General features: G+C 59.9%; 1 protein-coding gene across 1 annotated transcript; it reads right to left on the bottom strand.

Annotated features, from left to right (window-relative positions):
• Positions 1 to 709: 709 nt before the first annotated feature.
• FSCN1 (fascin actin-bundling protein 1) lies at positions 710 to 15,195 on the bottom strand. Its single transcript, XM_024241263.3, has 5 exons — positions 14,089 to 15,195; positions 4,396 to 4,552; positions 4,192 to 4,313; positions 3,776 to 3,943; positions 710 to 2,095 (listed from the first exon to the last, which is right to left on the bottom strand). Exons 1-5 carry the CDS (start codon positions 14,918 to 14,920, stop codon positions 1,893 to 1,895), a joined length of 1,482 nt encoding a protein of 493 aa, XP_024097031.2. The 5' UTR covers positions 14,921 to 15,195; the 3' UTR covers positions 710 to 1,892.
• Between the last annotated feature and the right edge of the window lie 2,810 nt (positions 15,196 to 18,005).

Here is an 18,005-nt window from a genome sequence, read left to right as displayed (position 1 = left end):
CCCCTGTCCCTGCAGCCTAGGATGCAAAGAGAGGCTCAGAACCCAGGTCGCCCTGATTGTGGCCTTGGGAAAGTCTGGAAACAGCCCTCAGCCTCTGATCTGCCAGATATCCCCAGGGCTGCTGGTTCCGACGAAGGCACCTGCCCAGGGTCTGCACGCTCGGCCCGGTCCATCCTACCACGGTCGCCCCTTGAGGGGCCCAGGGCAGCATCTCCCAGCCCCAGGGGCACCCCAGCCTGCTGTGTCTGGGGACGTGGAAGGCCCGGATCCTCGCAGTGTGGGGCAGAGCTGCCCCTACCACCAAGTCCCCTAGACGAAGGGCACATGTCAACTAGAGGATAACGCGGGGTCTCCTGGTTTGAGTGTTCCCTGGGCTGCACCTTCTAAACATCCAGTGTGCCACTCCCAGACACCCCCGAGGCCCCCCGCATGGTGGACGTGGCCTACGAGGAGCCGCAGCCACTTCTCGCCACAGAACTCCTCCTAGTGGCTCTGGGGGTCCCATGGGCCACAGTCCACCCCCTCCCAGCGCCCCATCCCCCGCTTAAGGAGGTGTGCTGGGCCCATGAGCTCCGGAGCCCCCACTGGAGCCACGGCCTCCCTCCCACTGCACACTCCCAGGACTGAGCTGGGGGGCCAGGGCGCCTACCTGTCCCGCCAGCCCTCCCACCCACCTTAGCCCCAAGACACACACAGGCCGGCCTGGGGCTGCAGACTGAGTTATTTTATTTCGCTATTTCCAGTTTGAAGCTACTATCATGGGCGTTTAGAGTTATACAAATGACACTTACAAAAAATAAAAGACCAAGACACCCAGAGTGAGATGCATGTTGGGGATGGGGGAGGCTGGCAGCAGGGGGGCCCCGGCGGCTCACCCCAGGGCTCCCAAAGGGGGCGATGCCTGGCTTCATCCACCCAGGAGGCCCAGGGAGCACCAATCACAGCGGGGGCTCTGGCCCAGGCGTAGGCAGCCCAGGCCCAGGGCTGGGGCTGGACGGGAAGGATGGAAAGGGGGCTGAGATGCACCCCCTGGGGGAGGGTGCTGAGACGCTCCCCCGCCAGATCACTCGCTACTACAGCCAGGCTTGCCTGGGACGCCTCCAGCAGTAATATTTCATTAAAAAAAATACTGATTTGGTCATTTTCTGCTTCCAGTCAGGCTAGGGTGAAAGGAAAGAGACAGGAGGAAGACGGCCCCCACACCCCTACCCGCCCCCCACCACCTTGGCAGAACGTGCAGCAGGCAGACCCTGTGGCCGTCACGCCCTGCCGCTCCGGGGAAGGGAGCCAGGCTGAGCCTCTGCCACGTGGGAGAGGGGCTGTTTCCAGCCACCACCCAAAAAAACACCGAGGGTCAGTCCTAGCCCACCCGACAGCTTCCCTTCCCAAGCAGGGGTTTCGGGGACAGTGCACCAGGGAGGGCCACTGACAGGCTTGGACACGTGCCCAGCTGGACACGTGCCCAGCTCCTGGGGGGCTGGGAGGCGGTGGCCAGGAGGGGCAAAAGATTCCAGTTACACGACACGCCCAGGGCTCCCAGCCCCCAACCGTCCCTTAGCCGCTTCCAGAAAAATAAGGCTCAGAGCCGTCTGAGGTCAGAAGAAAGAGGTGCCAGACTCGCCCCATGGCAGACAAGAGGGCAGGGGCATCTGAAATCCCTCCCAGGGCCAGGCCGCAGCCGCTGACCCGAGGGGAGCAGGGAACCCGGGCGGAGGGGAGAGTGGGGAGTCCACAGGGGTGACAGGTGGGGGCACCGTTTTCTCTGGGGTTTCCAGTTTGAAAGGCAAGGGGGCTTGCCTCCCACCCTGGAGCGCACCTGGAGGAGAAGGGGTTAGCAGGGAGGGTTGGAAGGAGCCGCCGTGTTGGCAGGGGCGGGGAAGGGCGGGCGGGCCCTAGTACTCCCAGAGCGAGGCGGGGTCCACGGTCTCCGCCGAGGCCTTCAGGACCCCTGCGTGGTCGCCCTTCAGGTAGCGCCCGCCCACCTTGATGGCCACCTTGTTGTAGTCGCAGAACTCGAAGAAGAAGTCCACAGGAGTGTCGCCGCTGCTGGTGACCGCGGAGTCACTGCCCACCGTCCAGTATTTGCCTGTGGAGTCTGGGGAGGGGACTTTATCAAGTGGGGCCCAAAGCCTGGCTCCCCACCCCCACCCTGGACAGCGGAGGGTGGGCATGGGTGTTCCCACGGGTGACGCCCCACCCTCCAGTCCGGGCTCCGGAATGAGCCAGGGTCCCTATGGCCCGCACGTCCTCCTGCCCGTGATGGACGCACGAACGAGGGTCCTAGAACGTGTTCTGCTCGGCCGCAGTGGCTCACGACTGTAATCCCAGCACTTTGGGAGGCTGAGGCGGGCGGATCACTTGAGGTCAGGAGTTTGAGACCAGCCTGGCCGACATAGTGAAGCTCCGTCTCTGCTAAAAATACAAAAAAATTAGCCGGGTGTGGTGGCGCACGCCTGTAATCCCAGCACTCTGGGAGGCTGAGGTGGGCGGATCACTTGAGGCCATGAATTCGAGACCAGCCTGGCCAACACGGTGAAACTCGTCTCTAGGAAAAATACAAAAATTAGCCAGGCATGGTGGCTCCCACACATAGTCCCAGCTACTCGAGAGGCTGAGGCAGGAGAATCGCTTGAACCCAGGAGGCAGAGATTGCAGTGAGCTGAGATAACGCCACTGCACTCCAGCCTGGGTGACAGAGCAAGACTCCGTCTCAAAATAAATAAGTAATAAATTTTAAAAATATAAAAATTAGCCAGGCGTGGTGGCACACACCTGTAATCCCAGCTACTTGGGAGGCTGAGGCAGGACAATCACTTGAGCCCAGGAGGCAGAGGTTGCAGTGAGCCGAGATAACGCCACTGCACTCCAGCCTGGGTGAGGGAGTGAGTCTCAAAAAAACAAACAAAAAAAACCATGTTCTGAATCCTAACAGGCACCTCTGGGTTGTTGGGGGTCCTCCTGGGAAGGGGCTCCAGTCCCATAACCGAGGCGCATCCTGCCCTGCACACCCTTTCCAGAACCTCCCCGCTCCCCGCTCTCCTCTCCCTCCCTGCTCTCCCCTCCCCGGCTCTCTCCCCCTCCCTGCTGTCCCCTCCCCCGCTCTCCTCTCCCTCCCTGCTCTCCTCCCCCTCCCTGCTCCCCCCTCCCCTGCTCTCCTCCCCCTCCCTGCTGTCCCCTCCCCGGCTCTCTCCCCCTCCCTGCTCTCCCCTCCCCCGCTCTCCTCTCCCTCCCTGCTCTCCCCTCCCCCGCTCTCCTCTCCCTCCCTGCTCTCCCCTCCCCCGCTTTCTCCCCCTCCCTGCTCTCCCCTCCCCTGCTCTCTCCCCCTCCCCACTCTCCCCTCCCCCGCTCTCCTCCCCCTCCCTGCTGTCCCCTCCCCCGCTCTCCTCCCCCTCCCTGCTGTCCCCTCCCCCGCTCTCCTCTCCCTCCCTGCTCTCCCCTCCCCCGATCTCCTCCCCCTCCCTGCTGTCCCCTCCCCCGCTCTCCTCTCCCTCCCTGCTCTCCCCTCCCCCGCTCTCCTCCCCCTCCCTGCTGTCCCCCCACACACCTCTCTGTCAGGTGGGCAAGGTAAGTCCCCCCAACCACACAGACAAGAGGAAAAGGGGCTGCTTGCATCCCAGAGCCCCTGGTGGCCTTCGGACACCTGTCCCTTTAGGGCCCGGAATGGCCCTGAGCCAAGCCAGGGTCCAGGGTGGGTGCAGAGGGCGCTCCCCGCAGCACTGACCCCAGCCCCGACCAAGGGGTTCCCTGCCCAGCAGCTGCCCGCAGGAGAACCTGCCTTTGATGTTGTAGGCGCCATCGTTGAACTCCAGCTGGAAGACGTCATAGCTGGAGCGGTTGGCGTCCAGGGTGCCCGTGACCTTGCGGCAGCCGATGAAGCCGTGCTCCCCGCGGAACACGATGATGGGGCGGTTGATGAGCTTCATGAGGAAGAGCTCTGAGTCCCCTGTCCCAGAAAGAGGGGAGTCAGTGAGCCTCCTGGCAGGGAGTGGGGTGGACGCTGGGGTGACCAGAGAGGGAGGGCCAGGAGCTGGGGTCACACAGCAGTCAGCCCCAGGGTAGCAGAGTGCGGGGCCAGTCCGGGGCGATGCCCAGCACAGAGCAGGCCTTGGCTGGGGCTACCAAGTGACCACGGCATGACCAGACCCTCCAGGACTCCAGGACGGCTCCAGGGAACTGGGGCTTCGGTGTTACCTGCTGTCTCCACCGAGGCGGCCAGCTGCCCATTCTTCTTAGAGGTCACAAACTTGCCATTGGACGCCCGCAGTGTGATGCGCCGGTCACGCCACTCGATGTCGAAGTAGCAGCTGGCATTCCTGGGGGATGGCGGGACAGGGTCAGGCGGGCTAGCCCAGGCAAGGTGGTGGGGGCGGTGACAGGTGGGAGCGAGGCACTCACTTGGTGGAGGCGGTGGACTGCACGCCCCCGGTGGCCGTCAGCGTCCAGTACTTGCCCGTGTGGGTACGGAAGGCACACTTTTTGGTGTCGCGGTCGATCTCCAGCTGGAAGGTCTCCTGGTCGGTCTCCTCGTCCTGATTGGCAGAGAGGTCCATACCTGCAGAGAGGAGGCCTTGGGCTGGTACAGGGGCCCCACGCCCCCTAGTTCTGGCAGACCACAGCCCAGACTCACAGAACTACACACGCAAGGGAACACCACGGGGTGGGGTGGGGTGGGCAGCCAAGACCCCACAGTGGCACACAACAGAGGCAGCAGAGAGCACCCAGGAACGCAGGCAGGGCCGGTCAGAGGCCAAGGACAGCTACATCTGTTCCCATATGACTTTCCCCAGTTAGAGAAATAATAGGGGCCAGGGACAGGGGCTCATGCCTGTGACCTCAACACTTCTGGAGGCCAAGGCAGGAGGATTGCTTGAGTCTAGGAGTTTGAGACCAGCCTGGGCAACATAGCAAGACCCCCACCCCCCCGTCTCTACAAATTATTTGTTTTAATTAGCTGGGAGTGGTGGTGCACACCTGTGGCCCCAGCTACTTGGGAGGCTGAGGCAGGAGGATCGCTGAGGCAGGAGGTTGAGGCTGCAGTGAGCCGTGATTGCACCACTGCACTCCAGCCTGGGTGACAGAGTGAGACCCTGTCTCAAAAAAACAAAAAGAATCAAGAAACCAACTGCAGAAAAGACATTCTTGAGCCAATCGGGAGGGTCTTAACGTGGCCCAGAATTAGATGTTAAGGATTGATTACTGTTGACCACGTTGTGGTTACATAAGAAAATGGCCTCATTTTTTTAGAAACACAGATGGAAGTATTTTGGGATGAAATGCCCTGATGTCAGGGATTTGCTTCAAATACAACCAAAAATGGTATAGAAAAGGACAAATGGCGCTGCAGCACAGCAGAACAGGGCATCTTGGGGGGCCGTGTCTGGGGGTTCATGCTATTGTTCCTGCTTCTATGTAAAAGTTAAAATAAAAAGTGGTACATGTTCCTTTCCTTTGGAAAACTCATAAAAGGGCCGGGTGCGGTGGCTCGTATATCCTGCAATCCCAGCACTTTGGGAGGCCAAGTCAGGAGGATCATTTGAGACCAGGAGTTCAAGACCAGCCTGGGCAACTTAGCAAGACCCTACTTCTAAAAAAAAAAAAAAAAAAAAAAAAAAAAAAGGCCTGGGCACAGTGGCTCACACCTGTAATCCCAGCACTTTGGGAGGCCAAGGCAGGCGGATCACCTGAGGTCGGGAATTCAAGACCAGCCTGATCAACATGGAGTCACCCCGTCTCTACTAAAAATACAAAATGCCTGAGGCTGAGGCAGGAGAATCACTTGAACCTCGGAGGCGGAGGTGGCAGTGAGCTGAGATCACGCCATTGCACTCCAGCCTGGGCAACAAGAGCGAAATTCCGCCTCACAAAAAAAAAAATTTTTTTTAAACCCTCTCTCTAAAACAAAAAAAAAAAGGAAACTATGAAGTCCTACATGTCCCCTTCCCACTCCACTGCAGAACACCCCTGTGTTGGCAAATACATCTTTCTTTCTTTTTGATTCAGGGTCTTGCTCTATTGCCCAGGTTGGAGTGCAGTGCACAATCATAGCTCACTGCAGCCTCAAATTCCTGGGCTCAAGTGATCCTCCCACCTCCGCCTCCCAAATAGCTGAGACTACAGGCACACACCACCACATCAAGCTAATTTTTTTTCTATTTGGTAGAGACAGGATCTGGCTATGTTGCCCAGGGTGGTCTTGAACTCCTGGCCTAACATGATCCTCCTAACTCAGCCTCCCAAAGTGCTGAGATTACAGACACGAGCCACCGTGTGCCCAGCCAGTGAACACACAACTTTCTAGCTGTTTTTTTCTTACACATAAGAAACATGTGGGTTGCCGCAGCAGCTCACGCCTGTAATCCCAGCACTTTGGGAAGCTGAGGCGGGTGGATCACCTGAGGTCATGAGTTCAAGACCAGCCTTGCCAACATGGTGAAACCCCGCCTCTACTAAAAATACAAAAATTAGCTGGGCATGGTGGGGCACTCCTGTAATCCCAACTACTTGGAAGGCTGAGGCAGGAGAATCGCTTGAACCCGGGAGGCACAGGTTGCAGTGAGCTGAGATTGCACCACTGCACTCCAACCTGGGCGACAGAGCAAGACTCCATCTCAAAAAAAAAAAAAAAAAAAAAAGAAAGAAAGAAACATGCACAGATGTCCTCTGTCTCTGGATTTGCATACCGTTTTCTGTATGGCATCTTCACGTTTCCATGTCCCTAAAAAGTCGAATGGGACTAGCTGGGTGCAGTGGCCCACGCCTGTAATCCCAGCACTTTGGGAGGCCGAGGTGGGCGGATCATGAGGTCAGGAGTTTGAGACCAGCCTGGCCAACATGGTGAAACCTTGTCTCTACTAAAAATACAATAAAAAGGACCAGGCGCGGTGGCTCATGCCTGTAATCCCAGCACTTTGGGAGTCCGAGGCGGGTGGATCACGAGGTCAGGAGAACGAGATCATCCTGGCTAACATGGTGAAACCCCGTCTCTATTAAAAATACAAAAAAAAAAAAAAAAAATTAGCCAGGCGCGGTGGCGGGTGCCTGTAGTCCCTGCTACTCGGGAGGCTGAGGCAGGAGAATGGCGTGAACCCGGGAGGTGGCGCTTGCAGTGAGCAGAGATCGCGCCACTGCACTCCAGCCTGGGTGATAAATCAAGACTCTGTCTCAAAAAAAAAAAAAAATACAAAAAAATTAGCTGGGTGTGGTGCCGGGCGCCTGTAATCCCAGCTGCTTGGGAGGCTGACACAGGAGAATTGCTTGAACCCAGGAGGCAGAGGCTGCAGTGAGCTGAAATCTGCCACTGCACTGCAGCCTGGGTGACAGAGCAAGACTCTGTCTCAGAATAGGACCCCAGGGATCTCTGTCATCAGGAAACTTAAGATGGCTTTCGGGTTTTGCTCCCCTAAGCTACAGCGCAGCTGCTATTCTTTTTTTGAGAAAGAGAGTCTCGCTCTGTCTCCCGGGCTGGAGTGCAATGGCACGATCTCGCCTCACTGAAACCTCTGCCTCCTGGGTTCAAGTGATTCTCCTGCCTGAGCCTCCTGAGTAGCTGGGATTACAGGCACCCGCCACTATGCCCGGCTAAGTTTTTTGTATTTTTAGTAGAGACGGAGTTTCACTATGTTGGCCAGGCTGGTCTCAAACTCCTGACCTCAGGTGATCCGCCCACCTCAGCCTCCCAAACTGCTGGGATTACAGGTATGAGCCACTGCGCCCGGCCCACAATTGCTATTCCTTATAACTACATCGCTTTGCATATCCGCTTGGATTCCTCCAGCTAAAACCTGGAGGTGGGATGTTTGGCTCCAGCAGCACAAATTCACATTCCCCACGCGCTCTGGATTCTAAGAACTGCAGCAGCAGAGGCGTCTGCCAGGCTCTGTATGGGTGCCTGGCTCAGAGCTGGAGAGTGTCTTCGTTTGGGCACCTTGATGCTGCAGGGACCTCAGCGGTGGGTGGCAGGCAGCACCCACAGGAGAGGGAGGCTGGTAGGTGGTAGAGCCCACACCCAGAGGACACATCCTCAGTTCCATTTTTTTTAGAGATAAGGTCTTGTTCTGTTGCCCAGGCTGGAGTGCAAGTGGCCCAAGCATGGCTCTCTACAGCCTCCACCTCCTGGGCTCAGAGGATCCTCTTGCCTCAGCCTCCCCAGTAGGTGGGACCACAGGCACTCGCCGCTACGCCTGGCTAACTTTAAAATTATTTTGTAGAGATGGGGGTGGTCTCGCTATGTTACCCAAACTCCTGGACTCAAGCAATCTTCCCACCTTTGCCTCCCAAAGTGCTGGGATTACAGGGGTAAGCCACCGCGCCCGGCCTCCCCAACCTGTTCCATCCTGACCCAACCATGCATCCCCACATCCGCTCCAGAGGCGGGGATCTTCATCCCACTTCACAAACAGGGAGACTGACGCTGGTGGTGGCGTGTCCTTGCCTAAGGTCACACGGCAAGAGAAAGTAAGGGTCTGGCTGGCTCTCTGGACAGGAGGTTGGTGGCCCTCTTGCCACACTCTTTCCCTGCCTCACCCGCCTGTCTATGCGTCCCTGGCTCCGCCCCTTCTTGGAACCCCTTGCGCTCCACCATCCAGGTTCCCTGGGCCCCCTCAAGCCGGTAGCCCCTCTCCTCCACAGCATCCACTGCCTGGGACTCCACTGGGTGGGCTGGCTCGGCCACCACACCCCAGCCAAGCACGGGAGGAGGATGAGGTGAGCAGGGGCTGGGTCCCCAGGGTGCCAGGACCATCCTAAGGCCACACCCCAGGGAACACAACAAGGGCTAGGGCCTCTGCTCGCTCAGCCCTCCACCAGCCAAGAGGCCCTGCAAAGATCTGGCCCGCTCCACCCCCAGCTCCACCCCCACTGCACAGAAGCCGCAAGGCTGCAGGGAGCCGTCAGGCCAGCCACACCCACACAGCTGCCCTCACCGCCCCCTCATTCTGCTCAGAAGGGCCTGCATGTCTACAGGCGGGGGCCGCACCCTGCTGTGTTCTAAGCCACTGCATGGGCCCTGGCCTGTGCCGGCCACAGAGCACCACCTGTCCCACGCGTGGGGGCTCCGCTGATCGGAGGGAAGTTAGGGACCAGGTAAGAGGACAGCCTCCTGCAGGCCCACCCCAGCAGCAGAAAGGACGGAGGGAGAGGTTCTAGGTCCACCCCAGCAGCAGAAAAAAACAGAAGGCATCGGGGGCTCCAGGTTCCCCAGAAAAAGGGGTAAAAGGAGAAGGGGGGGGACAGTGGAACAGAAACCACATTAGCACAGCCTCGTCCTAGGGTTTACAGGGCTCATCCTCACACAGCCTTGCAAATAAGCAGGGCGCTTACCAGCCCGCCTGGAACAAATGCAGGAAGCCGGGAGGCTCCTTCTCAATGAGACTTCCGATGGCGGTGCTGGGCTTGACTAGGGGCAGCGACGGGGCCACGCGTGAATGCACATCGGCCTTAATCCTCCTGGCAACTCCATGAAATTTACACTAACCTCATCCCCCAAGCCAGAGAAGAAAGGGAGCTTCCCAGCCATTCCTGGCCCAGGGCCACACAACTGCCGCCATCTGTACCACGACTCAGTCCCCATCAGCCTGTTGCGTTCAATCCTGGAACTGGTTTGATGCAAAGGTTTAGACCAGCCAGTGAGGCACCCACCGCGGGGGGCCAGGCACCCTTGGGCGAGTGCCTTCCCTGCAACCTTCCTCAGTTTCCCCACCTGTCAAAAGGGCCCAGCCTCTCCACTCCGCCAGGATGTTGAAAGGATTTAGGGGCCTGGTGCCAAGTAGACATCAGGCCCCACCCCAGCAGGGAGGGATAGGGGAAAGGGGAGTTGTCCCCCCAGTCCAGCAGGGCCCCTCCTGGCTCCAAGGCCCTCGTTTGGCCTTGGAGTCTCTAATTAGAGCTGTGTTACTATGGGAACAGGGTTTTCTTCAGGATTTTTCTTTCCATCAACAGAGGTACAGAAATCCTGAGTCACAGGCCCGCAGAAGCCCCCAGGAGCCAGGAGATTAAGAGTCGCCTGTGCCGGGCCCATGGGTACCTCTCCCGCCTCCTTCCAGAGAGGTCTAGCTCTGCCTGTCCTCGCCTCACAGTGGCCTTCCCTGTTTCCAGCCTTTGAGCCATCCTCTCTCTCTTTTTTTTTAAACTTTTTTCTTTTAATTATTTTAATTACAGTTTTTTGTTTGTTTGTTTGTTTTGGTTGTTTTTTTTTTTTTTTTTTTTTGAGATGGAGTTTTGCTCTTGTTGCCCAGGCTGGAGTGCAATGGTGCGATCTCGGCTCACTGCAGCTTCGCCTCCCGGGTTCAAGGGATTCTCCTGCCTCAGCCTCCAGAGTAGCTGGGATTACAGGCATGCGCCACCACGCCCGGCTAATTTTTGTTATTTTTAGTAGAGACAGGGCTTCTCCATGTTGGTCAGACTGGTCTCAAACTCCCAACCTCCAGGTGATCCACCCGCCTCGGACTCCCAAAGTGCTGGAATTACAGGCGTGAGCCACCGCACCCGGCCAAAAAAATTTTTTTGAGACAGGGTCTCGCTCTGTTGCCCAGGCTGGAGTGCAGTGGAACGATCTCGGCTCACTGCAGCCTCAAACTCCCCGGCTCAAGCGATCCTCCCATCTCAGCCTCCTGAGTAGCTGGGACGACAGGCGTGCATCACCATGCCTGGCTAATTTTTTGTATTTTTTGTAGACAGAGGTTTTGCCGTGTTTTCCAGGCTGGCCTTGAACTCCTGGGCTGAAGTCATCTTCCCTCCTTGGCCTCCCAAAGTGCTTGGATTACAGGCGAGAGCCAGTGCGCCTGGCCTTCTGAACCATTCTCTCTGGTGGCTGAGAGGGGCACCCCCTGGTTGCCTCACACCCTCCAGTCCCCATCACCACCCCCAGGCCTTAACAGTCCCCAGAGGCCCCTGGCTTGTTCAAAACAGGCAGTCCCTCCATCTCATTTAGGGGAGGGGGCCTGGAATGTTCTGTGGCTTCACCTCACCACCCCGCTTTCCAGTCGACTCCTGCAACTACCTGGCCATTTCAAATGCCTCTGCATCCTTATACAAGCCATTCCCTGGGCTCAGAATGCCCTGCGCCTCGTGGGGAGAACTCTTACACATCCTGCAAAGCCCAGCTTGACGAGCCCTTCCTCAGTCAGCCATCCTCAGAGTGCCTGGGAGAGGGCATGTCCCAAGCCAGCAGGGAGGACAGGTCCTACACCTGGCATGGAGCCCTAGATGCAAGGAGGCTGGCGGGAGAGGACACGAACAGATGTGTGAGAAGACAGGAAGTGTGGTGAGGCATGGCCTAGGGTCGGGGCCAGGGCAGGTGTGGATCCTGGGGAACAGGGAGGAGCCCGGTGCGTGGCGGGAGGACAAAGGAGCACTCACTCAGCTGACCCAGCCTCTGGTGTGATGGGCTGAAAGCCCCTGCCCAGGGCAGCTCTGGGCCAGCCCAAGGAGGCCTGGAATTCACACTTTACAGATGGGGAAACTGAGGCTGAAGAGCAGGGGGCAGCGTTTTTCAAAGGGGAGCACCCTGCCCCCACCGGGCCCGCCCGTGCAGGCCTGCAGAGATGATTCACATCCCCCCTGCCAGCTAAGTCCGGATCCTCCCCTTCCTGGCTGGCGTTCCCCAGCATGTGTGTCGGAAGAAGAAGCAGACGCCTCCCCCTTGCCACGCAGGCCCGTCCAAAATGGCCTCTGCAGACACGCCCCCCACGCCCACCCCTGCAGACTCCAGTTCCCCAAAAGCCCCCCGGGAGTTGGCTGACATAGAAACGAGATAAGGACCCAAAGATCTGAGGCCAGAGGAGCCGCAACCTCGGCCCCCAAGTACCCCCACCCCGCCCCCGCCGTTCCACATCCCTTTCAACTCCAAGCTGAGCCGCCACCACCACCTCTCCTGGCTGCAATTTCTGGTTCCTCCCACCCTATCAGCCTGAATCACACACCAGACGCCCCCAGCAAGCTTCTCAGGAGAGGGGAGTATCTGCCCAGGCTCGCCAAAAACGCCCTCAGGCTCTCTGCTCCTTTCTGGCCCCCAGGGCCAGGGCCACCTACTTCTGCGACTTCTTCTCCACGGGAGGTTGTGGCTGCAACCCCAAGGCAAGGACCATAGCCCTGCACTAAGTTCTCATCGAGGATCCTGTGGCCCCGACCTCACAAGCTTCCTCCCAGCCACACGGCTTTCTCTGTACCTTCCTGCCGTAAGACCTTTGCACGGGCGACACCCACTGCCTCCAACGCTGGTCCACACACCCCGCTGATACCTGCCACCTTCTATTCATCCTTCAGGCCAGCTCAAATGTCCTGCTCAGAAAGGACTCACCCATCTAATAACCTGTACCCGCTGCCTTTTCCTTGACACTTTGTAATGTCCCCAAGAGAACGTGAACCCTACTGGTTCACTCATGGCTCAGCAGGTCCCCTTAGGAGGGCTCAATGCCTGCTGATCAGTTGAGGAGCTCTGCCCACCATGCGCTGCGGAAAACAGGAAAAGCGGTTTCTGGAGCCAAATGCACCCACTTCTGCATGCTGCTTCCTTGTGGTCACTTGCTGTGTGACCCATGACAAGCAGCTTCACCTCTCTGGGACTTAAGGTAGCAAACTTCAGGCACAAAATGGCCATTACCCCACCCAGGCCTCCACCCTCACCCCCCCTGCCATGGGGGGTCTTTCCCTCTTCTGCAGAGCCCACAGCCAAGAGGGGGGCCGTCAGGAGGGCTCCTCCCAAGAGGAGGGATGAGGACACAAACTGGGCTCCCGTCCAGCCATCTCCAAGGCCTGGGGTCCGACTTCCTATCCAGGGAAAAAGATCCCCCCCACGCCCCTCCCTCCAGCGGGGCCTCTGTCTGCAAGCAAGGAACAGCTTCTCCGCCAGGAGTGGAAGAGGACGCCAAAAGGAAGAGAAACCCCCTGGGGGAGAATCTGAGAAAGATGGGAAAGAGTGGGGGCCCATTTCTGGCGCACAGGCCGGTCGCAAATAGCCGTGCCTGCAGGAGGCCCCGGAGGGGACGGATCGAGTTGCAGTCAATTGTTCCCTGCGAGCGCCCTAGGGGATGGGTTCACCAGAGGGTAGGGGCTTCCCGAGGGAGCTGGCCTGGGGTCTCCCGGCTCGCGCTGAAGCCGCCCTCGGTCGCCTGCGGAGCGGAGCGGAGCTCAGCGCACCGGCCCGGAGACGCGCGCGGCGGGCGAAGGGCGGGGTGACTGGAGGGCCGCCATCCGCGCCACGCCGTTCCCGGGCCGCGGCGCGAGGAGGGAGACCGCCTCCTGGGGAATCTCGGGACCCGAGCCCTGGGCCCGGGGGCGGCGCGAGGGGCTCCTCTGCAAGGGTCACCCGCAAAAGCCGATCCCCTCCCCCGCCCCGCCGCATCTGGTTTTCCCATCTGCAGAGATGGAGCAGGACAAAGGGGGCGAGGGAGGACCCAGTCGAGGCGACCCGCCCCCCTGCTCACAAAGGCCGCGGCCTCGAGCGCGGGGCAGACGCGGGAGGAGGGGCTGGGGGGAAGGGCTGACACCCCGCGCGCCGCCCCCCCAGCGGAGGCCGACCCCGCCCGGCAGCGGGAGGAGGTGGAGGAAGGCCGGGCAGACGGGGAGGTGGAGGCGCGCCCTGCCGGGATCAAAGGCCTGGCTAACCTCCCCCATCTCGCCCGCGAAAGGCTGCCGGTGGGGGTGGAAGCGCGCCCTTGCGGGTGGCGACCCTTGCCTCGGACCCCCGAGCTCCAGGACTGCCGGCGGGGGGAGGGGCACGAGGAAATGGGTGAGGGGCTCCCGCTCCCCAAGGGCTGGGACAGCCGATCCCAGGGATCGGCGCGCGTGGGGAGAGCCGAGATTGGGCGGGGGGGTTAGGAGAGTGCACGTACGGTTGCGACTCCGCGGGGCCTACGGGAGCCCACGACCCCAGCCCGGGGTAGGAGGTGGGCAGCGGCGCCGGAGGATGGGCAAAGCCCCACTCCTCGCCCCCTCCAGGCGGGGCAGCCCGCGTGCCTAGCGGGGGCGCACTGGGCAGTGCTCCGGACCGCAGCGGCGCCGCGAGCGAGAAAGGGCGGGAGGCTGGAGGGGCGCGGGTGGGGTGCGCTTTGTGCACGGACCGGGAGAGGCGGGGGCAGCGTCCCCACTCACCCTGGCGCGTGGACACGTTCCTCTCGTTGGCCGCCTGCAGCACGACCTGGGCGCAGCTCTGCTCCAGGGCAAATAGCTCGTCTTTGCCCACCTTGGTGGCCTTGCCCGCCTTGAGCGTGCCGCTGGGCCCCGACGGCGCCAGGTAACGGCCCTCGCAGTCGCGGAAGGCCACCTTGCCGGAGCGGAACTCCAGCGTGTAGCCAGTGGCCGGCTCGGGGCGCGCCACCAGGCGCCCGTCGTGGCGCAGGAAGCGGTGGTCGGCGGTCTGCACGCTGTAGCGCTGGTCCTGGAAGGCGAGGGTGATGAGCGAGTCGACGCCCCAGGGCACGTCGCGGTCCACGGCGATCTCGTCGGCCGGCCGCGCGCTCAGGTGCGCGTAGCGCTTACGGGTGACGCTGTAGATGTTGACCTGAGGGTGCATGGCGATGTGCACGCTCCACTTCTCGGCGGGGGACACCGTCTGCGCGAAGCACGACAGGCGGTCCTCGGTGCCGCCGAAGTAGCGCCGGTGCGCCTCGGACTGCAGCGACCAGCGACCGTCGTCGTGCGCCACGATGAGGAAGCGGCAGTCTGGACCGGGCACCTCGCGCTCGCAGGTCACGTTGCCGTCCTTGTCCGCCGCCAGGTAGCGGCCCAGGTGGCTGCGCAGGCACACGGCCGCGCTGCCCGCCTCGTCAGGGGGCTGCTCCAGCGTCCAGATCTGCTTCTTCTTCAGGCTGCTGGCCGACGCGTTCACCTTGAACCCAAACGCCTCGGCCGTCAGGTACTTGTTGCCGCAGTTGATGAGGCCGAACTGGATCTGCACCGCCTCGGCTGTGCCGTTGGCTGTCATGGTGGCGGTGGACGAGAGGCCGCGGCGCGGCCCCGGGAAGTGGGTGGCGGGTCCCCGCGGCGGCGCCCCTGCTCCTTTGTTCGGCGGCCGCGGCCCGCACGCACCCTCCGCAGCGCTCCACAAAGCCGAGCTCGCGGCGCCCCGGCCGCTTTATAGGCGAGGTGACGCCAGCGCCACCAGGCCACGCCCCTGCCCCGCCCCTGGCTCCGCGCGGGAGGGGCCCCGGGCAGAGGGACCTGGCGCTGCGGCCCCCGCTGCTGCCCCGCCGGTGCTCTAACCCCACCGGTGTCATCGCCCCACCCCGCAGCGGCGCCGCCTGGGGACATCACCCCTCACAACCCCGGCTCCCCGCGCCAGCCACCTAACCCCCCCGGATGTCCCTCACCTCGGACACCCGGACCCCAAGCCTCGCTAGGAGCAAGGGCGAGCCAGGTTTGAGGTCACGATGGAGACTGCAGAGACCACTGTGCAGATCGGTACTGGGCGGAGGTGGGGGTCCGAGGGCTGCCTGGAGGAGGTGGCCTTGGAGCACATAGCCTTGCAGAAGCCCAGAGGCAGAGGAGGGGAGGAGGCTGGGAGCTGACAGCGCGGTGGGGACCCGGTGAGGCCAGGACCTGGGACCCGCAGACCCCAACACACCCAACTAGGTTGTCTCCGAGGCCCTGCAGCCTGGCCCTCCTGTGCAGAGATGTGGTTCCTTGAGGCTTCAGCCCCACAGCCACTGCCCTGAAGACCACCAGGACCCCTCCATGTGGCCCAGGCACCCGCCACGGGTGGCCCAAATAGGTCTCCGGGAGAGTGGCTGAGTCAGTGGCCAACATTCCCAATGCTGGCGATGCCAGGGTTCAGGTCCCACCTGGCGGTGAGTGGGCAGGACGCGAACTGGTGTTCTTTTTTGACACGGATCACAGAGGTCCAGCGACTGTGAGCCAGGCCAGCCCAGGTCTCTGGTTCCCAGGCCAGTGTCCCTTCCCCTCCCAAGCCCCAATTTCATGGGACTCTGAGCTGGTCACACAGGAGGGACGTGGTGCTGGCTACAGCCCCCCCATCCTCAGAATCCCAACTCTCCATCCTCCTCCCCCAAAGGAGACATTCCCTACAGACACCACCTCCCACGCCCTCACCCACCCCCTCTAGGGACACTTCCCTTTTCTGAGCCTTACCAAAGGCTGAGGCTTTTCCTGGACATTCCCCACATGCCAAAAGGCCCCTGGAATGCCAGCATGACCACAGGCTGCCCACAAGGTCTCAGGCCGGGAACTGAGATAACTCCGGGCCCTCAGCCGGCTGGCTGATAAACTGGGATTGCTGGGGCTGGTCTGAGCCTGTGTCTGCCCCAGGCAATCCCAGCCAGGGGCTTTCAGTGAGCAGGGGAAGATGGTGTCACCTTCTTGCCATCCTGCTTCAAATGGGTTTACCGGCAGGGCCTTGAGCCCCAGAACCCACATGCCCCTGGCAACCCCTCCCACAGACACTGAGGTTGTGGCTGTTAATTTTGGGCTTTGGCCAGAACCCCCTCCCATCAGCCCTCAACTGCAAGCCAACATGTTTCTGTGCTTCTTTGCTCTGCCCTGAGCCATACACTATGGAAAAAATCAAGGTTTAGCTGGGTGTTGTGGTGCATGCCTGTGGTCCCAGCTACTCAGGAGGCTGAGGAAGGAGGATCCCTTGAGCCCAGGAGGTGGAGGCTGTAGTGAGCTATGACAGCGCCACTGCACTCCAGCCAGGTACAGTGGCTCACACCTGAAATCCCAACACTTTGGGAGGCTGAAGGAGGAGGATCGCTTAAGGCCAGGAGTTCAGCCTGGGCAACATAGCAAGATCTCATCTAAGATAGATAGATAGATAGATAGATAGATAGATAGATAGATAGATAAATAGATAGACAGACGATAGAAAACGACTTGGTTTGAATGCCTCTGGTGGTGGGGCTGCCACTGTCCTCTGTCCATTGCCAATGCAGGTGATAGGTGTTTGTCCTGCTCTAGATTGGGTAGAGATGTGAGTGAGTGAGTCCTGGGTCCACAGCTGCTGCCAGGAAATGTGTCCCTGTGGACAGGACAAGCTCCAGATGGCCATAGAGCCCCGGATGGGGGAAAAGAGCATCTCGGGGTTTTGTTTTTGAGATGGCGTCTTGCTCTGTCACCCAGGCTGGAGTGCAGTGGCGCAATCTTGGCTCATTGCAACCTTCACCTCCAGGGTTCAAGCGATTCTCCTGCCTCAGCCTCCTGAGTAGCTGGGATTACAGGCATCCACCACCATGCCCGGGTAGTTTTTTGTATTTTCAGTAGAGAAGGGGTTTCACCATGTTGGCCAGGCTGGTCTCGAACTCCTGGCCTCAGATGATCCACCTGCCTCAGCCCCCCAAAATGGTGGGATTACAGGCATGAGCCACCGCGCCCGGCCGAGTATCTCAGTTTTTATTATTTTTGTTTTTTTTGGTTATTTTTGTTGTTGTTGTTTTTGAGACTGGGGTCTTGCTCTGTTGCCCAGGGTGGAGTACAGTGGTATGATCATGGCTCACTGCGGCTTCAAACTCCTGAGCTCAAGCTATCCTCCAACCTCAGCCTCCTGAGTAGCTGGGACAACAGGTGCACAACACTCAGCTAATTTGTTTTATTTATTTATTTTTATTTTTATTTTTATTTTCGGAGTCTTGCTCTTTCACCCAGGCTGGAGTGGAGTGGCGTGATCTCGGCTCACTGCAATCTCCATCTCCCAGGTTCAAGCGATTCTCCTGCCTCAGTCTCCTGAGTAGCTGGGATTATAGGTGCCTGCCACCACGCCTGGCTAATTTTTGCATTTTTAGTAGAGATGGGGTTTTGCCATTTTGGCCAGGCTGGTCTCAAAATCCTGAACTCAGGTGATCCATCTGCCTCAGCCTCCCAAAGTACTGGGATTACAGGCATGAGCAGCTAATTTTTTTTTTTTTTTGAGATGGAGTCTTGCTCTGTCACCCAGGCTGGAGTGCAGTGGCACGATCTCGGCTCACTGCAACCTCCACCTCCCAGGTTCAAGCAATTCTCCTGCCTCAGCCTCCCAGTAGCTGGGACTACAGGTGCACACCACCACACCTGGCTAATTT

This window comes from Pongo abelii, chromosome 6 (genome assembly GCF_028885655.2).
Source record: "Pongo abelii isolate AG06213 chromosome 6, NHGRI_mPonAbe1-v2.0_pri, whole genome shotgun sequence".
NCBI classification, from domain to species: domain Eukaryota; kingdom Metazoa; phylum Chordata; class Mammalia; order Primates; family Hominidae; genus Pongo; species Pongo abelii.
This window is presented reverse-complemented; position numbering and strand designations above follow the sequence as displayed.

Excerpts from the sequence above, each read along its gene's own strand:
- FSCN1 (XM_024241263.3), bottom strand. The coding sequence starts at position 14,920 with ATGACAGCCAACGGCACAGCCGAGGCGGTGCAGATCCAGTTCGGCCTC. Across the intron at positions 4,314-4,395 it reads CAGTCCACCGCCTCCACCAA|GAATGCCAGCTGCTACTTCG; the intron begins GTGAGTGCCTCG and ends GCCATCCCCCAG. Across the intron at positions 2,096-3,775 it reads TGGCGCCTACAACATCAAAG|ACTCCACAGGCAAATACTGG; the intron begins GCAGGTTCTCCT and ends TCCCCTCCCCAG.